This window comes from Piliocolobus tephrosceles, chromosome 1, assembly GCF_002776525.5.
Source record: "Piliocolobus tephrosceles isolate RC106 chromosome 1, ASM277652v3, whole genome shotgun sequence".
NCBI classification, from domain to species: domain Eukaryota; kingdom Metazoa; phylum Chordata; class Mammalia; order Primates; family Cercopithecidae; genus Piliocolobus; species Piliocolobus tephrosceles.
Genome location: NC_045434.1, coordinates 196,752,928 through 196,768,494, shown reverse-complemented (window position 1 = coordinate 196,768,494; position 15,567 = coordinate 196,752,928). Strand labels below are relative to the sequence as shown.

Here is a 15,567-nt window from a genome sequence, read left to right as displayed (position 1 = left end):
GTCCACCTCGGCCTCCCAAAATGCTGGGATTACAGGCATGAGCCACGGTGCCTGGCCAGCCAGAGAGGTTTCTGATCCTTTCCCAGTTCAAACTGTCACCTTGGGCAAGTCTGCCTTCCAGAGCCTGTTTGCCCAGTTGAAAAATAGGCATCCCTGCCTATGCACCTCACAGGGCTATGTGGGAATCAAATGAGACAATGGCACACTGAGAATGGTTAGGTATTTAACCGCACATATTCCTCCCTAGGATAGGAAACCATAGGTCCATGACCCATGGGAAGGATTTCACCTGAATTAACCACAGGTGCAATGAAAGGAAATAATGTTCCTTATCCTCCCTTTCTTTCTCCTTGGAATTTCACTCTGGTTAATGAGAGTATTTATAACTGACTTGCCCAGGTCTAATGAAGTGTGAAGTCTCAATACAGATTCTTAGACCAAAAGGACCACCTCCAAAGTGCTCACCGGCTCTCTCCTGTTTGCCTAGGAGGAGAAGGTTTCTTTGCTTCTTTTCCCTGTGAGACTATAATCTTCCTGAAGGTAGGAACTCTCTCGTCTTCACTACTGAATGCCCAGCCCTGGCACACAGCACGTACTCAATTTATTGAACAAGAAAGCAGCATCAAAAACCACCTACTTGCAGGCCGGGTGCGGTGGCTCAAGCCTGTAATACCAGCACTTTGGGAGGCCGAGACGGGCGGATCACAAGGTCAGGAGATCGAGACCATCCTGGCTAACACGGTGAAACCCCGTCTCTACTAAAAATACAAAAAAACTAGCTGGGTGAGGTGGCGGGTGCCTGTAGTCCCAGCTGCTCAGGAGGCTGAGGCAGGAGAATGGCGTGAGCCCGGGAGGCGGAGATTGCAGTGAGCTGAGATCCGGCCACTGCACTCCAGCCTGGGCGACAGAGCGAGACTCCATCTCAAAAACAAAAAAAAAAAACACACAAAAAACACAAAAAACCACCTACTTGCCTTTCTAACCTCATCTCCATGTTTACTCTCCACTTTCTGCCATGGGCTACAGTTACGGGAGTCTTTGTTCCTGCTCCTCGAGCAGATGCAATTTCCTCGATTTGTTAATCTTGGTATGTCCCACCTTCCTCTCATGCCAACAGGCTGGCACAGAGCAGGTGCTCCACAGATGTCTGCTGAATGAATGAGAACCTAGCACAGTACGCCCTTGTATTCATTCAATAAATACTTATGGGTAAACAACTACTTTCCAGGCACTGTCCTAGAAGCCGGAGCAATAGAGGATAGATGTGGTCTCTGCCTTCAGAAGGCTTACAATCTAGTGAAGAAGACAGGCATTAAAGAATAATTACAGCCAGGCGCGGTGGCTCAAGCCTGTAATCCCAGCACTTTGGGAGGCTGAGACGGGCGGATCACAAGGTCAGGAGATCGAGACCATCCTGGCTAACACGGTGAAACCCCGTCTCTACTAAAAATACAAAAAACTAGCCAGGCAAGGTGGCGGGCGCCTGTAGTCCCAGCTACTCCGGAGGCTGAGGCAGGAGAATGGCGTAAACCCGGGAGGTGGAGCTTGCAGTGAGCTGAGATCCGGCCACTGCACTCCAGCCTGGGCGACAGAGCAAGACTCCGTCTCAAAAAAAAAAAAAAAAAAAAAGAATAATTACACAAGTAATTAATTCATTGCAATTATGTTAAATGCTGAGAAGTACAGATTGTCTTTTGAAAGCACATTCTGGAAAAATTAACCTAATATAATATAGGTGTCAGGATGGGTGTTCCTAGGACAATGACATCCAAACTAAGATCTTAAAGGTAATCTGGAATTAGCAGGAAAAGACAGAAAGGGGGAAGAGGAAGAGAACAGCAGAACAGTGAATAGTCCAGGCAAAAAGATCAGCCACAAAGCACAGCACAGATGAAGACAGCGAGGCAGGAAATAATGCAGTGCCTTTCAGTAAGTGAAAGAAGGCCATTTTGTCTGGAGAGCTACAGTGGGACAAAGACCAAAAACAGGCCTGGAAACTTTGTCTTGCACCTACATCGAGGTAAGACCATGAAAAGAACTAAATTAAGTTCAAAGAGCTATTAATTTTTTTTCTTTTTTTGAAATGGAGTTTTGATCTTGTTGCCCAGGCTGGAGTGCAATGGCACAATCTCGGCTCACTGCAACCTCCACCTCCCAAGTTCAAGCAATTCTCCTGCCTCAGCCTCCCAAGTAGCTGGGATTACAGGTGTGTGCCACCACACCCAGCTAATTTTTTGTATTTTTAGTAGAGACAGGGTTTCTCCATGTTGGTCAGGCTAGTCCCGAACTCCCAACCTCAGGTGATCCACCCGCCTCGGCCTCCCAAAGTGCTGGGATTACAGGCATGAGCCACCATGCCCAGCCAAAAACTTTTAAGTGGGAAGACACATTCATTCATTCACTCAACAAATATTTATTGAGTACCTATTATATGCTGGGCACTGCTTTGAGTGCTAGAATGACAAGATCATATTTTGTTTTAAAATAGATCTCCCTGCCAGGCATGGTGGCTCACGCCTGTAATCCCAGCACTTTGGGAGGCTGAGGCAGGTGGATCACGAGGTCGGGAGATCGAAACCATCCTGGCTAACATGGTGAAACCCTGTCTCTACTAAAAATACAAAAAACTAGCTGGGAAGGCCGGGCGCGGTGGCTCAAGCCTGTAATCCGAGCACTTTAGGAGGCTGAGACGGGCGGATCACGAGGTCAGGAGATCGAGACCATCCTGGCTAATACGGTGAAACCCCGTCTCTACTAAAAATACAAAAAATTAGCCGGGTGTGGTGGTGGGTGCCTGTAGTCCCAGCTACTCGGGAGGCTGAGGCAGGAGAATGGCATGAACCAGGGAGGCAGAGCTTTCAGTGAGCTGAGATCCGGCCACTGCACTCCAGCCTGGGTGACAGAGCGAGACTCCGTCTCAAAAAAAAAAAAAAAACTAGCTGGGCATGGTGGCAGGCGCCTGTAGTCCCAGCTACTCAGGAGGTTGAGGCAGGAGAATGGCGTGAACCTGGGAAGTGGAGCTTGCAGTGAGCTGAGATCACACCACTACACTCCAGCCTGGGCGACAGAGTGAGACTCCGTCTCAAAAAAAAAAAAAATAGATCTCCCTGCCGGGCGCGGTGGCTCATGCCTTTAATCCTAGTACTTTGGGAGGCTGAGGCAGATGGATTGCCTGAGCTCAGGAGTTTAAGACCAGTCTGGCTAACATGGTGAAGCCCCGTCTCTACAAAAATTAGCCAGGCATGGTGGTGGGTGCCTGTAATCCCAGTTACTCGGAGGCTGAGGCAGGAGAATTGCTTGAACCCAGAAGGCTGAGGTTGCAGTGAGCAGAGATCATGCCACTTCATGACTGGGCGTGATCCATGGCTCAAGCAATGCTCCTACCTCAGCAACTGAGGCGACTGAGCAAGACTCCGTCTCAGAAAAAAAAAAAAAAAGATCTCCGTGGCTACAGTGTGGACAATGGTTTGGGGGCTAGGAGGCAAAAACAGACGCCTTTGAGATGTGCAACATTCTGGGACCTAAACTAGACATATATGTTGATGGATGAACAGACAGAGAGAAAATTCAAAAGCTTAAATAGGAACACATGTACTACAGTTATTAAGCTGTATAACATACCAAGGTGCAGAAATCAGAATTCATGGGAAGAATTCTAAATGAATAATGAAACTTAGGCCAAAGTTTCCCCAGGTCTGGTAAAAGAGATCCTACAGTTCACCACCATCATATCCCTCCATGTAGAGAAAATGAGAGGAGAACCGACAAGGATGGGAACCTAGTAGGTGTCAATCGAACTGAATCCTCACAAACCGCCCTGTGGGAGCAGCATTCGTCTTTGACAGGTGACGGAATCTAAGTTCAGAGAATTATACAACCTTCCCAGGCTCACATAGCACACAAGGGATATGGCTGAGATTTGCAAGTTAGGCTGCTGGCTCCACAAGTGCAGGGAGCAAGTCTGTCTTATTCGCTACTACGCCAGTGCCACACACAGAGTGGACTCTCATGTTAAATAAATTACTCTTGGTGGGGCACAATGGCTCATGCCTATAATCTCAGCACTTTTGGGAGGCTGGGGCGGGAGGATGACTTGAGCTCAGGAATTCGAGATCAGCATGGGCAACACAGTGAGATCTCGTCTCTGCAAAAAAAAAAAAAAATTAAAAATAGCCAGGCATGGTGGTACATGCCAGCTACTTGGTGGCTGAGGCAGGAGCATTGCTTGAGCCCAGGAGGTTGAGGCTGCAGTGAGCTGTGATCATGCCACTACACTCCAGCCTGGGCAACAGAGTGAGACTCTGTCTGAAAAAATAAAAATAAAATAAATAAAAGATGCTCTGATCACAAAGCTCATGCTCCTTCTAGCATTTCTGGGCTATTACATAGGAGGAAAGCTAAAAGTGTATATTTATATAAATACTGGACCATGAGAAGTGAAGCATATGAAGGCTGCCGAAAGGCTCCACAAGGTGAAAAGGACTTGAAAAAGGCCTTCTGGAGAAGGTGAACCCAATGCTATGGGACAAAGCAGATGGGAGAGAAGACAGCTAGTAGATGGAAATGTCTTTTTTTTTGCCCTTTGAAATAAGCTAAGACTCAGCAGCTGTCACCAGGCAAGGAGCATGGCATGGTCTGGGGGAAAGAAGTTCTTACCTGAAGGCTCCTAGGCCATGGGAGAAGATGATCAAGGGGTATCCAGAGTCCTTTGTCTTAAAGGGGCCATTCCAGCTAACAGGCAGGCGACAAGATCCTAACAGAGACATGGGCTATAGCATATCTGGCTGCCCCAAAGCTGTTATCCCAAGGGTAACCTGAGTATAAGTATGGGTGGGGACATGTGTTTCTCCCCTCTGGACAATCACCATCGGCCCCTGAGCAGCTCAGGGCAGTCAATCACCTATTTTTTCTCCCTTTCTTCCATAGGAAGAGTGAACACAATAGAAAATGGGAAACTAAGCCAGGCGCAGTGGCTCATGCCTATATTCCCAGCACTTTGGGAGGCCAAGGTGGGTGGATCACAAGGGCAAGAGATCGAGACCAGCCTGGCCAAGCAAAATCCTGTCTCTACTAAAAACACAAAAATTAGGCCGGGCGCGGTGGCTCAAGCCTGTAATCCCAGCACTTTGGGAGGCCGAGACGGGCGGATCACGAGGTCAGGAGATCGAGACCATCCTGGCTAACACGGTGAAACCCCGTCTCTACTAAAAAAATACAAAAAACTAGCTGGGCGAGGTGGCAGGCGCCTGTAGTCCCAGCCACTCGGGAGGCTGAGGCAGGAGAATGGCGTAAACCCGGGAGGCGGAGCTTGCAGTGAGCTGAGGTCCGGCCACTGCATTCCAGCCTGGGCGACGGAGCGAGACTCCGTCTCAAAAAAAAAAAAAAAAAAAAAAAATTAGCTGGGCGTGGTGGCGGGCTCCTATAATCCCAGCTACTTGGGAGGCTGAGGCAGGAGAATCACTTGAACCTGGGAGGCGGAAGTTGCAGTGAGCTGAGATCGTGCCATTGCACTCCAGCCTGGGTGACAAGAGCAAGATTCCATCTCACAAAAAAAAAAAAAAAAAAAGAAAGAAAGAAAGAAAATGGGAAGCTAAGTCCAAAGTGGCAGTACTGAATTCTGGGGTAAATTGCTGAGATGCCAAGGCACTGGGTGGAATTCCTAGGTGTGGGGCCTTTGGGCCTTTGGGGGAAGTGGATGACTCAATGTTACCCTACTCAGAAGAGGGGTGACTGGAGGGAAAACTGCAGGATACTGTATGCTCCTTGATAGTTAAGAACCTTTCTTTGATACACACAATAGCTGGCACAGAGTAGGAATTGATACATGCCGAATAAATGAGGAATCGGTGCCATTTATGGAACACATTCTATGTCCCAAACACTGCACTAGAGGCTTTACGTACATCCCGTACTACAAACCCCCAAAGGCAGGTATTTAGACAGATTCAGTAACTTGCCCAAACCCCATGGCTAGTAAATTGTAAAGTCTGGATTTGAATCCAGGGAAGTCTAACTCAATCACCAAAGCTCTTTCATATGTAATTCTCTCCCAGTTCTCCACACTACACTAGCTAATGGATGCCCCTTACAAAAGGCTGGACACTGTAGGCTATAAGGTACTGTGTCCACCTGGGGATCTCCCAGGAACAAAACCAAGCAACTGGGAAAGCATGCAGAGGTCAGGCCAGCCCTTACCCACAGCCAGGTTGAACAGCAAGCCCCCCCAGCGCTTATTGAACTGCAGGTACTCGGCCAGGCCAGTGCAGTACTCATAGCGGGGAATCCACAGGGGCTGCTCCATGGTCTCCTCTGCCTTTTGGCAGGGGTAGAAGAGTCGAAAGAAGCTCCCCTGTAGGAAAGAAGAGAGCAGCTGCTCAGAGCAAGGAGTCCAGGCTAGATTTCCCAACAGCCACACTCAGCAGGTGTTTGGGGCACCAGCAAAACAGGGAACCTTAAGTTTCAATTAGCATACCTGAATTTTACATTCAGAAATCTGGAAAGAAGCAATTTGATTTTTAGAATACATGTAAACCTTACATTATTTCAAATAGCCAACTGTATTTTGAATTACATTGTGGGAGGGGGCATCAAAAATATTTGAGTGTTTGGGACAATGAAAGATTTAAATCTGGCACTGAGCCTAAGCCTGCAGGAGCCCCAGGAGTTAGAGATTAGTTCTTGTGCTGAACAGGGTGGCCATGGTAGCTCATCCAGGCCACTCTGCTAGGACAGCCATTGGGAAGCAACAGCACACTCATTTTACATGGGAGTAGGTGAGGGGTTACTAGGAAGTGTGTGCCTCTCAAGGGAGACAGGAAGTCGAGGGCTAGCAGAGAAAGGGCTAGGAACTAAGCCAGGCACAGTGGCTCACCCCTGTAATCCCAGCACTTTGGGAAGCCGAGGTAGGAGGGTCGCTTGAGGCCAGGAGTTAGACATCAGCCTGGGCAACATAGCAAGACCTCGTCTCTACTATATATACATATATATAAGTTAATTAATTAAAAAGTCCTAGGACCTGATAGAGGACCAGTCCAGAAGTCAAAGCAGGAGAGGAAAACAGATCAAGGCAGGAGAGAGAAAAGGAAGCTGTCCCCCTACCCAGGTCAGGGAGTCCAAGACCAAAGGCACACACCCATGGCTCTTTCTCTCACACACTCGGATTCTGATATGATTAAAACCCTTCCAAGATCAGGCATCTGCCCTCAAGAAAGGTGAGAGGATCTGCGAGCTCCCTCTAAAGCTAGAGTCCCCCCTTTCCTCTAGGTGGAAAACGAACACACTATCTCTGTCTATTGGGATGTTTCTAATGTTTGGAAAGAGGAAGAAAAAGCTCAGGGAAGACAGAGCTGGGGGCTTGATAACCAAATCCAGACCCGCTCTGATTCAGCTTCCCCACCGTGGGAGTGCAGGATCAGACTTGTGATCAGTAAGTCACGGTGCCGGCAGAAGCAGTGCAAATGGAAGGGAGCTGGGGACACTTACCTGGAGATTCTGACCCTCCATCACATCCCCACAGCCTACGAGGTGGGGTCCTGTGACAGGTGGAAAGCCCACAGACTGGCTGACCCCCATTTCATCACCGGGTGAATCAAATGACTTGCCGGAGCTGAACTTGCTGGCTGGATGGGGGAACATAGAACAGCCGCTTGCTGACTTCCTCTTGGCTTCCTGTTGCTGATATGTGTTATCTGCTACCCTGTCCACCCCTCCTTAGCACCTCATCCTCCCTGCTGTCACTTACTGAATCTTGCACCTACTACTTTGCTACATTGCCTTTGCCAAGACTGGGGGTTGTTTTTTATTTATTTTGCTAGCGTGATGAGATGGCTGTGAAGAGGAAAGAGAGCCATCCATGCTCCTCACAGCCCATTAACAAAGGTTTATCCAGCAGCTACTATGTGCGCAGCACAGCAGTAACTGCTGCAGAGACTGTCACACAGACCTTGCTCTCCTGAGGCTAATAGTAACCACTAAGATCCGTTATTTACAGTTAGCACTGTACTGACCTCTTTATAGACATTATATACGTTACATCATTTCATTGTCTCAACAACTCTCTGAGGTATGTACTTTTTTTTTTTTTTGAGACAGAGTCTCGCTCTGTTGCTAGGCTGGAGGGCAGTGGCATGATCTCGGCTTGCTGCAACCTCCAACTCCCTGGTTCAAGTGATTCTCTTGCCTCAGTCTCCTGAGTAGCTGGGATTACAGGCATGTGCCACCACACCCAGCTAATTTTCTTTTTTATTTTTAGTAGAGACGGGGTTTCAGCATGTTGGCCAGGATGGTCTCGATCTCCTGACTTCATGATCTACCCACCTCGGCCTCCCAAAGTGCTGGGGTTACAGGCGTGAGTCACCGCGCCCGGCCTGAAGTAGGTACTTTTAAGACCCTGTTTTGGCCGGGCGTGGTGGCTTACGCCTGTAATCCCAGCACTTTGGGAGGCTGAGGTGGGCAGATCACCTGAGGTCAGGAGTTCAAGACCAGCCTGGCCAACATGGTGAAACCCCATCTCTACTAAAAATACAAAAATTAGCTGGGTGCAGTGGCAGGCACCTATAGTCCCAGCTACTCAGGAAGCTGAGGCAGGAGAATCCTTGAAGATGGGAGGCGGAGGTTGCAGTGAGCTGAAATCGCACCACTGCACTCCGGCTTGGGTGACAGAGTGAGACCCTGTCTCAAAAAACAAACAAACAAAAAGACCCTGTTTTACAGATGAGGAAACTAAGGCATAAAGAGGTTGAATAACATTCCCAAGTTACCCAATGGCAAACCCATCTCTGCCTAATCCAGAAGCTAAGTTCTTAACCATTACTGATCCTGCTCAGGGGGGGATTCGGTTATATATATGCAAAGTCACTGAACTAAGCTTTTTCTTAAAACTGTTTATTTTTTTTGAGAGACAGGGTCTTGCTATGTTGTCCAGGCTGGTCTCAAACTCCGGGGCTCACACAATCCTCCTGCCTAGGCCTCCCAAGTAGCTGGGATTGCAGGTAAGATCCACCACACCCAGCTTTAAACTACTGAATATACGATGGCACTTATGCTGGGCCTTTAAAGATGAGGAAGTTGAGAGGCAGGGGAGGAGGAAGAAAGCACTTAAAGAAAAAAACATAGGAGGAAAAAGAGCAGGGGTAGGGAAAAGTATGATGTGGGCAGTAGATCAAACAGAAGCTTTCAGCATGACAGGCGTGCACGCTCCTGACTAGATAACATTCCTACGGCTCATCTGCTTCCTAAACTGGGGCCAGTGCTCCCCTTAACCCTCTTCAATTTCATCATCTCCAACATCATCATCACCGTCACACTTACTATGTTTAGGAACTATGTTTAGTGCTTTTCATATATTATTTTATTTAATTCTTTCAACAGTCCTCTGAGATACATATTATTATCTCACTTTACAGATGAGGAAGTGGATGCTTGACAAAGGCAATTTACCCAATAATATACAGCAAGCAGAGCCAGAATTCGATCATGGGCAATGTGGTTGTAACATGAGAACATCAAACTTTCCAGTATCCCTTGCCTTGTGATTTGGGTGGGGCTGACCCCTCTTAACCTCCAGAGTTGAGCCTTAATTAACTGGAGCCAATCAGTCCTTCTTATTCTCTGGTCAGTATTTGGATGAAGAGTGGGCGTATGGCATTAGGCTGGTCCAACAGGAGTAAAGCCTGGGACTTTGGTTTGATGGTTGAGGGGAGAAAAGTTCTTCCTTGTTTTGAACTAGTGTGATGTGCAGATGTCACCTGTCAAGTGGCCTTGAAGCACAGGATGAAGATACCCATGGTGGATGGCAAAACCGAGAGAATCACAGAGAAATAGAGGCCCATTTGTGAAGACATTAAGAATCCACAGATATAGGCCGGGCGCGGTGGCTCAAGCCTGTAATCCCAGCACTTTGGGAGGCCGAGACGGGTGGATCCCAAGGTCAGGAGATTGAGACCATCCTGGCTAACACTGTGAAACCCCGTCTCTACTAAAAAATACAAAAAACTAGCTGGGCGAGGTGGTGGGCGCCTGTAGTCCCAGCTACTCAGGAGGCTGAGGCAGGAGAATGGTGTAAACCCGGGAGGCGGAGCTTGCAGTGAGCTGAGGTCCGGCCACTGCACTCCAGCTTGGGCGACAGAGCGAGACTCCGTCTCAAAAAACAAAAATAAAAGAACCCACAGATTAGACCATACCTGAAACCTGACCCACTCCTAGACTTTCTAGTTACATAAGTCAGTAAGTTCCCTTTCTTGTTTAAACCAATTGAAGTTAGATTTCTTTTGGTTGCAACCAAAAGCATCTAAATGGATACACACTGTGTCTGGGGTCCACATGTTCATGATTAAATTATTCTGCTTCTTTTAAGATGCTCTGGGAGAGATAAGGGAGTTCCAGTCAAAGCATGTCTAGGTAAGAAGAGGCCTAAGAGAGCATTTCTGTCAATCCTCCCCACAGTTGTCTTCCCCTTCTCCCAGTACATACACGTGCTTTACCAGGGAAGACACCAAGGTCCAGAGAGATTAAGTGAGCTGCTCAGAGTCACAAGCAGAATGATGATAACAACACACAGTCTCCTGGTTGTCAGCTGCCACTTGTCTGGTCTTAATAATCCTAACATCATTCTATTTAACTTTGAAAGATAAGAAATTATTTTCTTTCTACTACAGATAGCGTCTTCTTTTTGTTTCTCTTTAGCAAATTTAAAAAACAAACCCAAATCTTTTGAAAGAGAAACTAAGCTCCTGATGTCAGTGGGTTGTTCAGCCAGAGTGAAGGGGGATGAGTTCTGCTTAGCCTCAGACCCTGACCTTTCTCCATCACTTGTTGTTGAGGTCTACACATAGAAGACCTACTGCTGGGGCCACAAGACACATGTCACTCACATGACAATGAGCCAGCTGCAAGTTCAACTGTCATAAAAGAGAGGCAGATAAAAAACCACAGGAGTTCTGAGAAGAAACAGTGCTCCTTTAGCTTGGAAGTAGAGAGCAGGGGAAGATGGGAAAGGCTCTTTCAAGCAGGAGAGAGCGAGTAAAAGCACGGTAAGAAGGAAGCTTGTGTGGAAACAATGCAAGGTGAGAAGAGAAAGTTGTGACCAGATTTGGGGAGGAGCAGTCCCTCAAGTGCTAAGCTAAAAAGTTGTTTCTCTTTAGCATTTCTGTTTCTCTGGAAATGAGGTCATGTCCATGAGAGATAGCCTGAAAGAACTACATTGGAGGCCCAGCTCATTTGGTGCCTAGTTTTTTTTTTTTTTTTTTTTTTTTTTTTGCTTTCTAACATCTTTTACTTCTTGACCTTTCGAAACATCCAAAAATTAGTAATATTATAATCTATGCCACAATCTTAACAGTTAAGAAAAAAACATAAAATGAAGGCCTAGAAATATCTTTGTTACTCATCTAGAATTATTTGGTATAACAGTATTTTCCAATGGAGGAAGACTATTGGATTTCAGGCAACATAAAATATGGGGCCAAAGAAAAGGGAGAAGGTCTTCAAGGAGAATTTGTGCCTTTAAGTTTTTACTGGTACAACAGTCCTTCAGCCTGGAGGTACTCAAAGACAAATCATGAAACAGAAAAAAAACTTTATTTCAAGCAGGTTCAGTGATATATGTGTGTGCTACAGCAAAGGCTGGTTGTGGCTAAGTTTCATTTCAAACTGTATGATGTGGGCTGGGCAAGGTGGCTCACGCCTGTAATCCCAACACTTTGTGAGGCCGAGGTGGGCTGATCACCCTGAGGTCAGGAGAGAATGGCCTGGCCAACATGCCGAAACGCCATCTCTACTAATAATACAAAAATTAGCTAGGTATGATGGCGCGCACCTGTAATCTCAGCTACTCGGGAGGCTGAGGCAGGAGAATCGCATGAACCCAGGAGGCAGAGGTTGTGGATCACGCCACTGCACTCCAGCCTGGGTGACAGAGCCAGACTCAAAAACAAAACAAAATAAACAAAAAGGCCGGGCGCAGTGTCTCAAGCCTGTAATCCCAGCACTTTGGGAGGCCGAGACGGGCGGATCACAAGGTCAGCAGATCGAGACCATCCTGGCTAACACGGTGAAACCCTGTCTCTACTAAAAAATACAAAAAACTAGCCGGGCGAGGTGGCGGGCGCCTGCAGTCCCAGCTACTTGGGAGGCTGAGGCAGGAGAATGGCTTAAACCCGGGAGGCGGAGATTGCAGTGAGCTGAGATCCGGCCACTGCACTCCAGCCTGCGCGACAGAGCGAGAGACTCCGTCTCAAAAAATAAATAAATAAATAAACAAAAAAACCAAAACTGCATGATGTATAATTTTGACATTATGTGGGAACGCTTAACTTCTGCCAAAATGTAGATTCAATCCAACATTATGCCAATTTTTATATTGATTGTAGTCCCTAAGTTTTCATAACCAAAAAAAAAGAGAATAACCTTACAGTTACCTACTAAGGAAACAAACTGTGAAATCAATTCCCCAATATTGCTTTGAAAATAAATCCCTTGGTTGTTAAGAGAAATTCCAACTTCCAACTCCATCCGAATGTATTATTTCACCAGTATTCTTCAGTCATCATCTACTGTTGGCTTGATTGTCACTCCTCTTATCTGACCCCAAGCAATTAAATGCCAGTGTTTTTCAACTCTTCGGCTAAGGGCAATTTTTTCTTCTACCTCTGTGCACACTGGATTGGTCAAAACAATTTTACCCAAATCAGCCTTGACAGCACTAACTCTCCCTCCTGTCGACAGGGATCCTATGTTCACCATGAGCACTTCATTCTTAGACAGCTTTTGAACCTTTGCTGCTTTCTTGTCTCCTTCAGTGCGTACACCTAGAAGCCGTCTAAGCAGGAAATAGGAAATTTCCAATTCTGTGAATATCTCAGGTAAAGCTCCGACTGTACCAAGTACTTGCCCCACCATTCTGTCAGCCCGGCACAAAGTGGGGTCAATTTTTGTTCCAACTCCAATAAGACCGCCTGGAGCAGCATACTGCAGATCATTATGCTCTGCAAAAAGTGATACAATTTTGGAAAAGATTGGTTTACACATGAGTTTTCCTTCACTATCTTTGGAAACAATACCAGGTCTTACTTCTATTTCCTGGCCCACCGTTAATACTCCTTTTAGGATACTACACCTCCGTTAAGGTCATCAACTTCACAGCCAGGTTTGTTGACATCAAAAGATCTAATAACAATAAGCCCGGGCTCTGAAGTAATGTCTCTTGGGGGTACTGGAATTTTCTTTACTATGTACTCACAAACAACTTCAATATTGTATTTCAGCTGAGCCAAAATTGGAATGGGAGCTAACTCTGCTACTGTACCTTAGACAAATGCAAGGATCTGCTCGTATTGTTCTTTAGCCTGACTTTCTTTTACCAAATCAATTTTATTTTGTAGAATCAAAATATGCTTCAGTTTCATGATCTCTATAGCAGCCAGGTGTTCAGACGTCTGAGGCTGAGGACAAGAGTCATTACCAGCTATCAACAGAAGAGCTGCATCCATCACTGCTGCACCATTCAGCATAGTAGCCATCAAAACATCGTAGCCAGGACAGTCAACAAAGGAAACATGTCTGACCGATTTGAAGTTCCCTTTGGTCCCTGCAATGTCTGCAGGAAACTCATCAGGTGTACTGCTCCCATAAGATCTGTAACATTCTGGCCGAGGGCAACTTGGGTCATCAAGTTTATAAATCTTAGCATTAGCATATCCAAGCTTGATTGTAATATTTCTTTCTAGTTCATTTTTGAACCTGACGGTGCGAACTCCAGAAACAGCTTTGACGACTGTGGATTTCCCATGAGCTACATGACCAATTGTATCTATTGTGGCTTGTATAATTGTATAATTGTGGCTTGTCTGCTGATAACTTCGTGTGAAAGTGGCGTCAACTTGGTAACATCCAACGTGGTGAGATCCTGACGTGAAAGATACGGCTGCCCCAGAGTCACTCTAGCTTCTCTGCCTGCCATGTTGCCAGACTTTTTTTTTTTTTTTTGAGACAGGGTCTTGCTCTGGCTCCCAGGCTGGAGTGCAGTGGCTCACTGTGGCCTCACCCTCCCAGCTCAAGTGATCCTCCCACCTCAGCCTCCTGGGTGGCTGGGACTATAGGCACTTGCCACCACGCCCGGCTAATTTTTGTATTTATTTGTAGAGATGGAGTTTCATCATGTTGCCCAGGCTGGTCTCAACCTTTTGGGCTCAAGCGAATCCTTGCGCCTTAGCCTCCCAAAGTGACTAGGATTACAGGAGTGAGCCACTGTGCCAGCCCTGCCTAGCTTTCTTATCTTATGCAAGTTATCTGATCTTTCTAAGCTTGATTCCCCATCTGTACAATGGGAACACTATCTAGCCTCACAGGGTTGCTATGGAAATAAAATGAAATAATTCATTCAAAGCACCTGGTGTGGTACCTGACTCTTAGGAAGCATCCAAGAAACGTGTTGATTGAGTGAAAAGTAGAAACACTAGGATTTGGCCAGAGTGAATCTGGAGAGTCAAGAGCCAATAAGTCAGCTTTTAAGATTGGAGAACCAGCACAATAGTCCTTAAGCTTCTTACGGGAAGAGATTTTTGTCTCACCCTGCATAGAGAAGAGCACTTGGGACAGGAATCAGGATAAAGGGACTTGGAAATGGCCAAAACAGAAGACAGCAGAACTCTGTGCTCCTGGAAAGTTTCTGGGAGGATCATCAACTAAACTGTTTGGAAATAAAAACTACAGAAGCTAATAGGCCAGAGTGAAGCTAACATGCAAATGAATCTTTGTTTCCTAGGCTCACATTGACTGATGTCCAAATAGGATAGAGAGATGGAAAAATCCAATCTGACTTGCAAATTTTGCCAGAGACATTCACACAAAGCATCCAGAGTCATTTTTAATAAAAGTCACGGAATTTTCCAAGGAAATCAGTCTATGTGTCTCTACCTTCTTTTGCTCCCTGTCTAAATGGTTCATGGTGGTGCCTGTCCAGAAGCCTCTCCATCCAGCGAGGCCCAGTGAAATCTCTAGTCCTCTGTGGAGCTTTCCCATGTCCTTCCAACCTTTCCTCCTCTCATCTCTGCTCACTGTCCACATCTGTTATCTGGTAACCAATCTTAGGCTACCTTAGGGCAGCTCTTGGATTAACACTTATTCTAGCAATTTTCAATCAGTGACTTGCCTGCAACAGTGGTCCCTGGAGAATCTAGATCTTAGGTTCCTGAACCTATTGTCACAATCACCTGGGAAACTTTAAAAAATGTGTATTCTGGGCCGGGCGCGGTGGCTCAAGCCTGTAATCCCAGCACTTTGGGAGGCCGAGGCGGACGGATCACGAGGTCAGGAGATCGAGACCATCCTGGCTAACACGGTGAAACCCTGTCTCTACTAAAAAATACAAAAAACTAGCCGGGCGAGGTGGCAGGCGCCTGTAGTCCCAGTTACTTGGGAGGCTGAGGCAGGAGAATGGCGTGAATCCGGGAGGCAGAGCTTGCAGTGAGCTGAGATCCGGCCACTGCACTCCAGCCCAGGTGACAGAGCGAGACTCCGTCTCAAAAAAAAAAAAAAAAAAAAAGAGTATTTTATAGGCTGGGCTTGGTG

At 46.6% G+C, this 15,567-nt stretch overlaps 1 protein-coding gene and 1 pseudogene across 2 annotated transcripts in view; both read right to left on the bottom strand.

Moving 5' to 3' along the window:
• PAFAH2 (platelet activating factor acetylhydrolase 2) overlaps positions 1–15,567 on the bottom strand; it is a 43,372-nt gene that overhangs the window by 24,832 nt on the left and 2,973 nt on the right. The window contains exons 2-4 of the mRNA XM_026455950.1: positions 7,483–7,619; positions 6,196–6,349; positions 4,657–4,753 (exon numbers count right to left, since the gene is read on the bottom strand). Of these exons, the coding sequence (XP_026311735.1) occupies positions 4,657–4,753; positions 6,196–6,349; positions 7,483–7,572 (341 nt within the window). The 5' untranslated portion in view covers positions 7,573–7,619. The remainder of the gene's footprint in view (positions 1–4,656; positions 4,754–6,195; positions 6,350–7,482; positions 7,620–15,567) is intronic.
• Positions 12,280–13,957, bottom strand: LOC111547660 (annotated as a pseudogene). Its single transcript, XR_002733182.1, has one exon. The product of XR_002733182.1 is annotated as a eukaryotic translation initiation factor 2 subunit 3 pseudogene (transcript).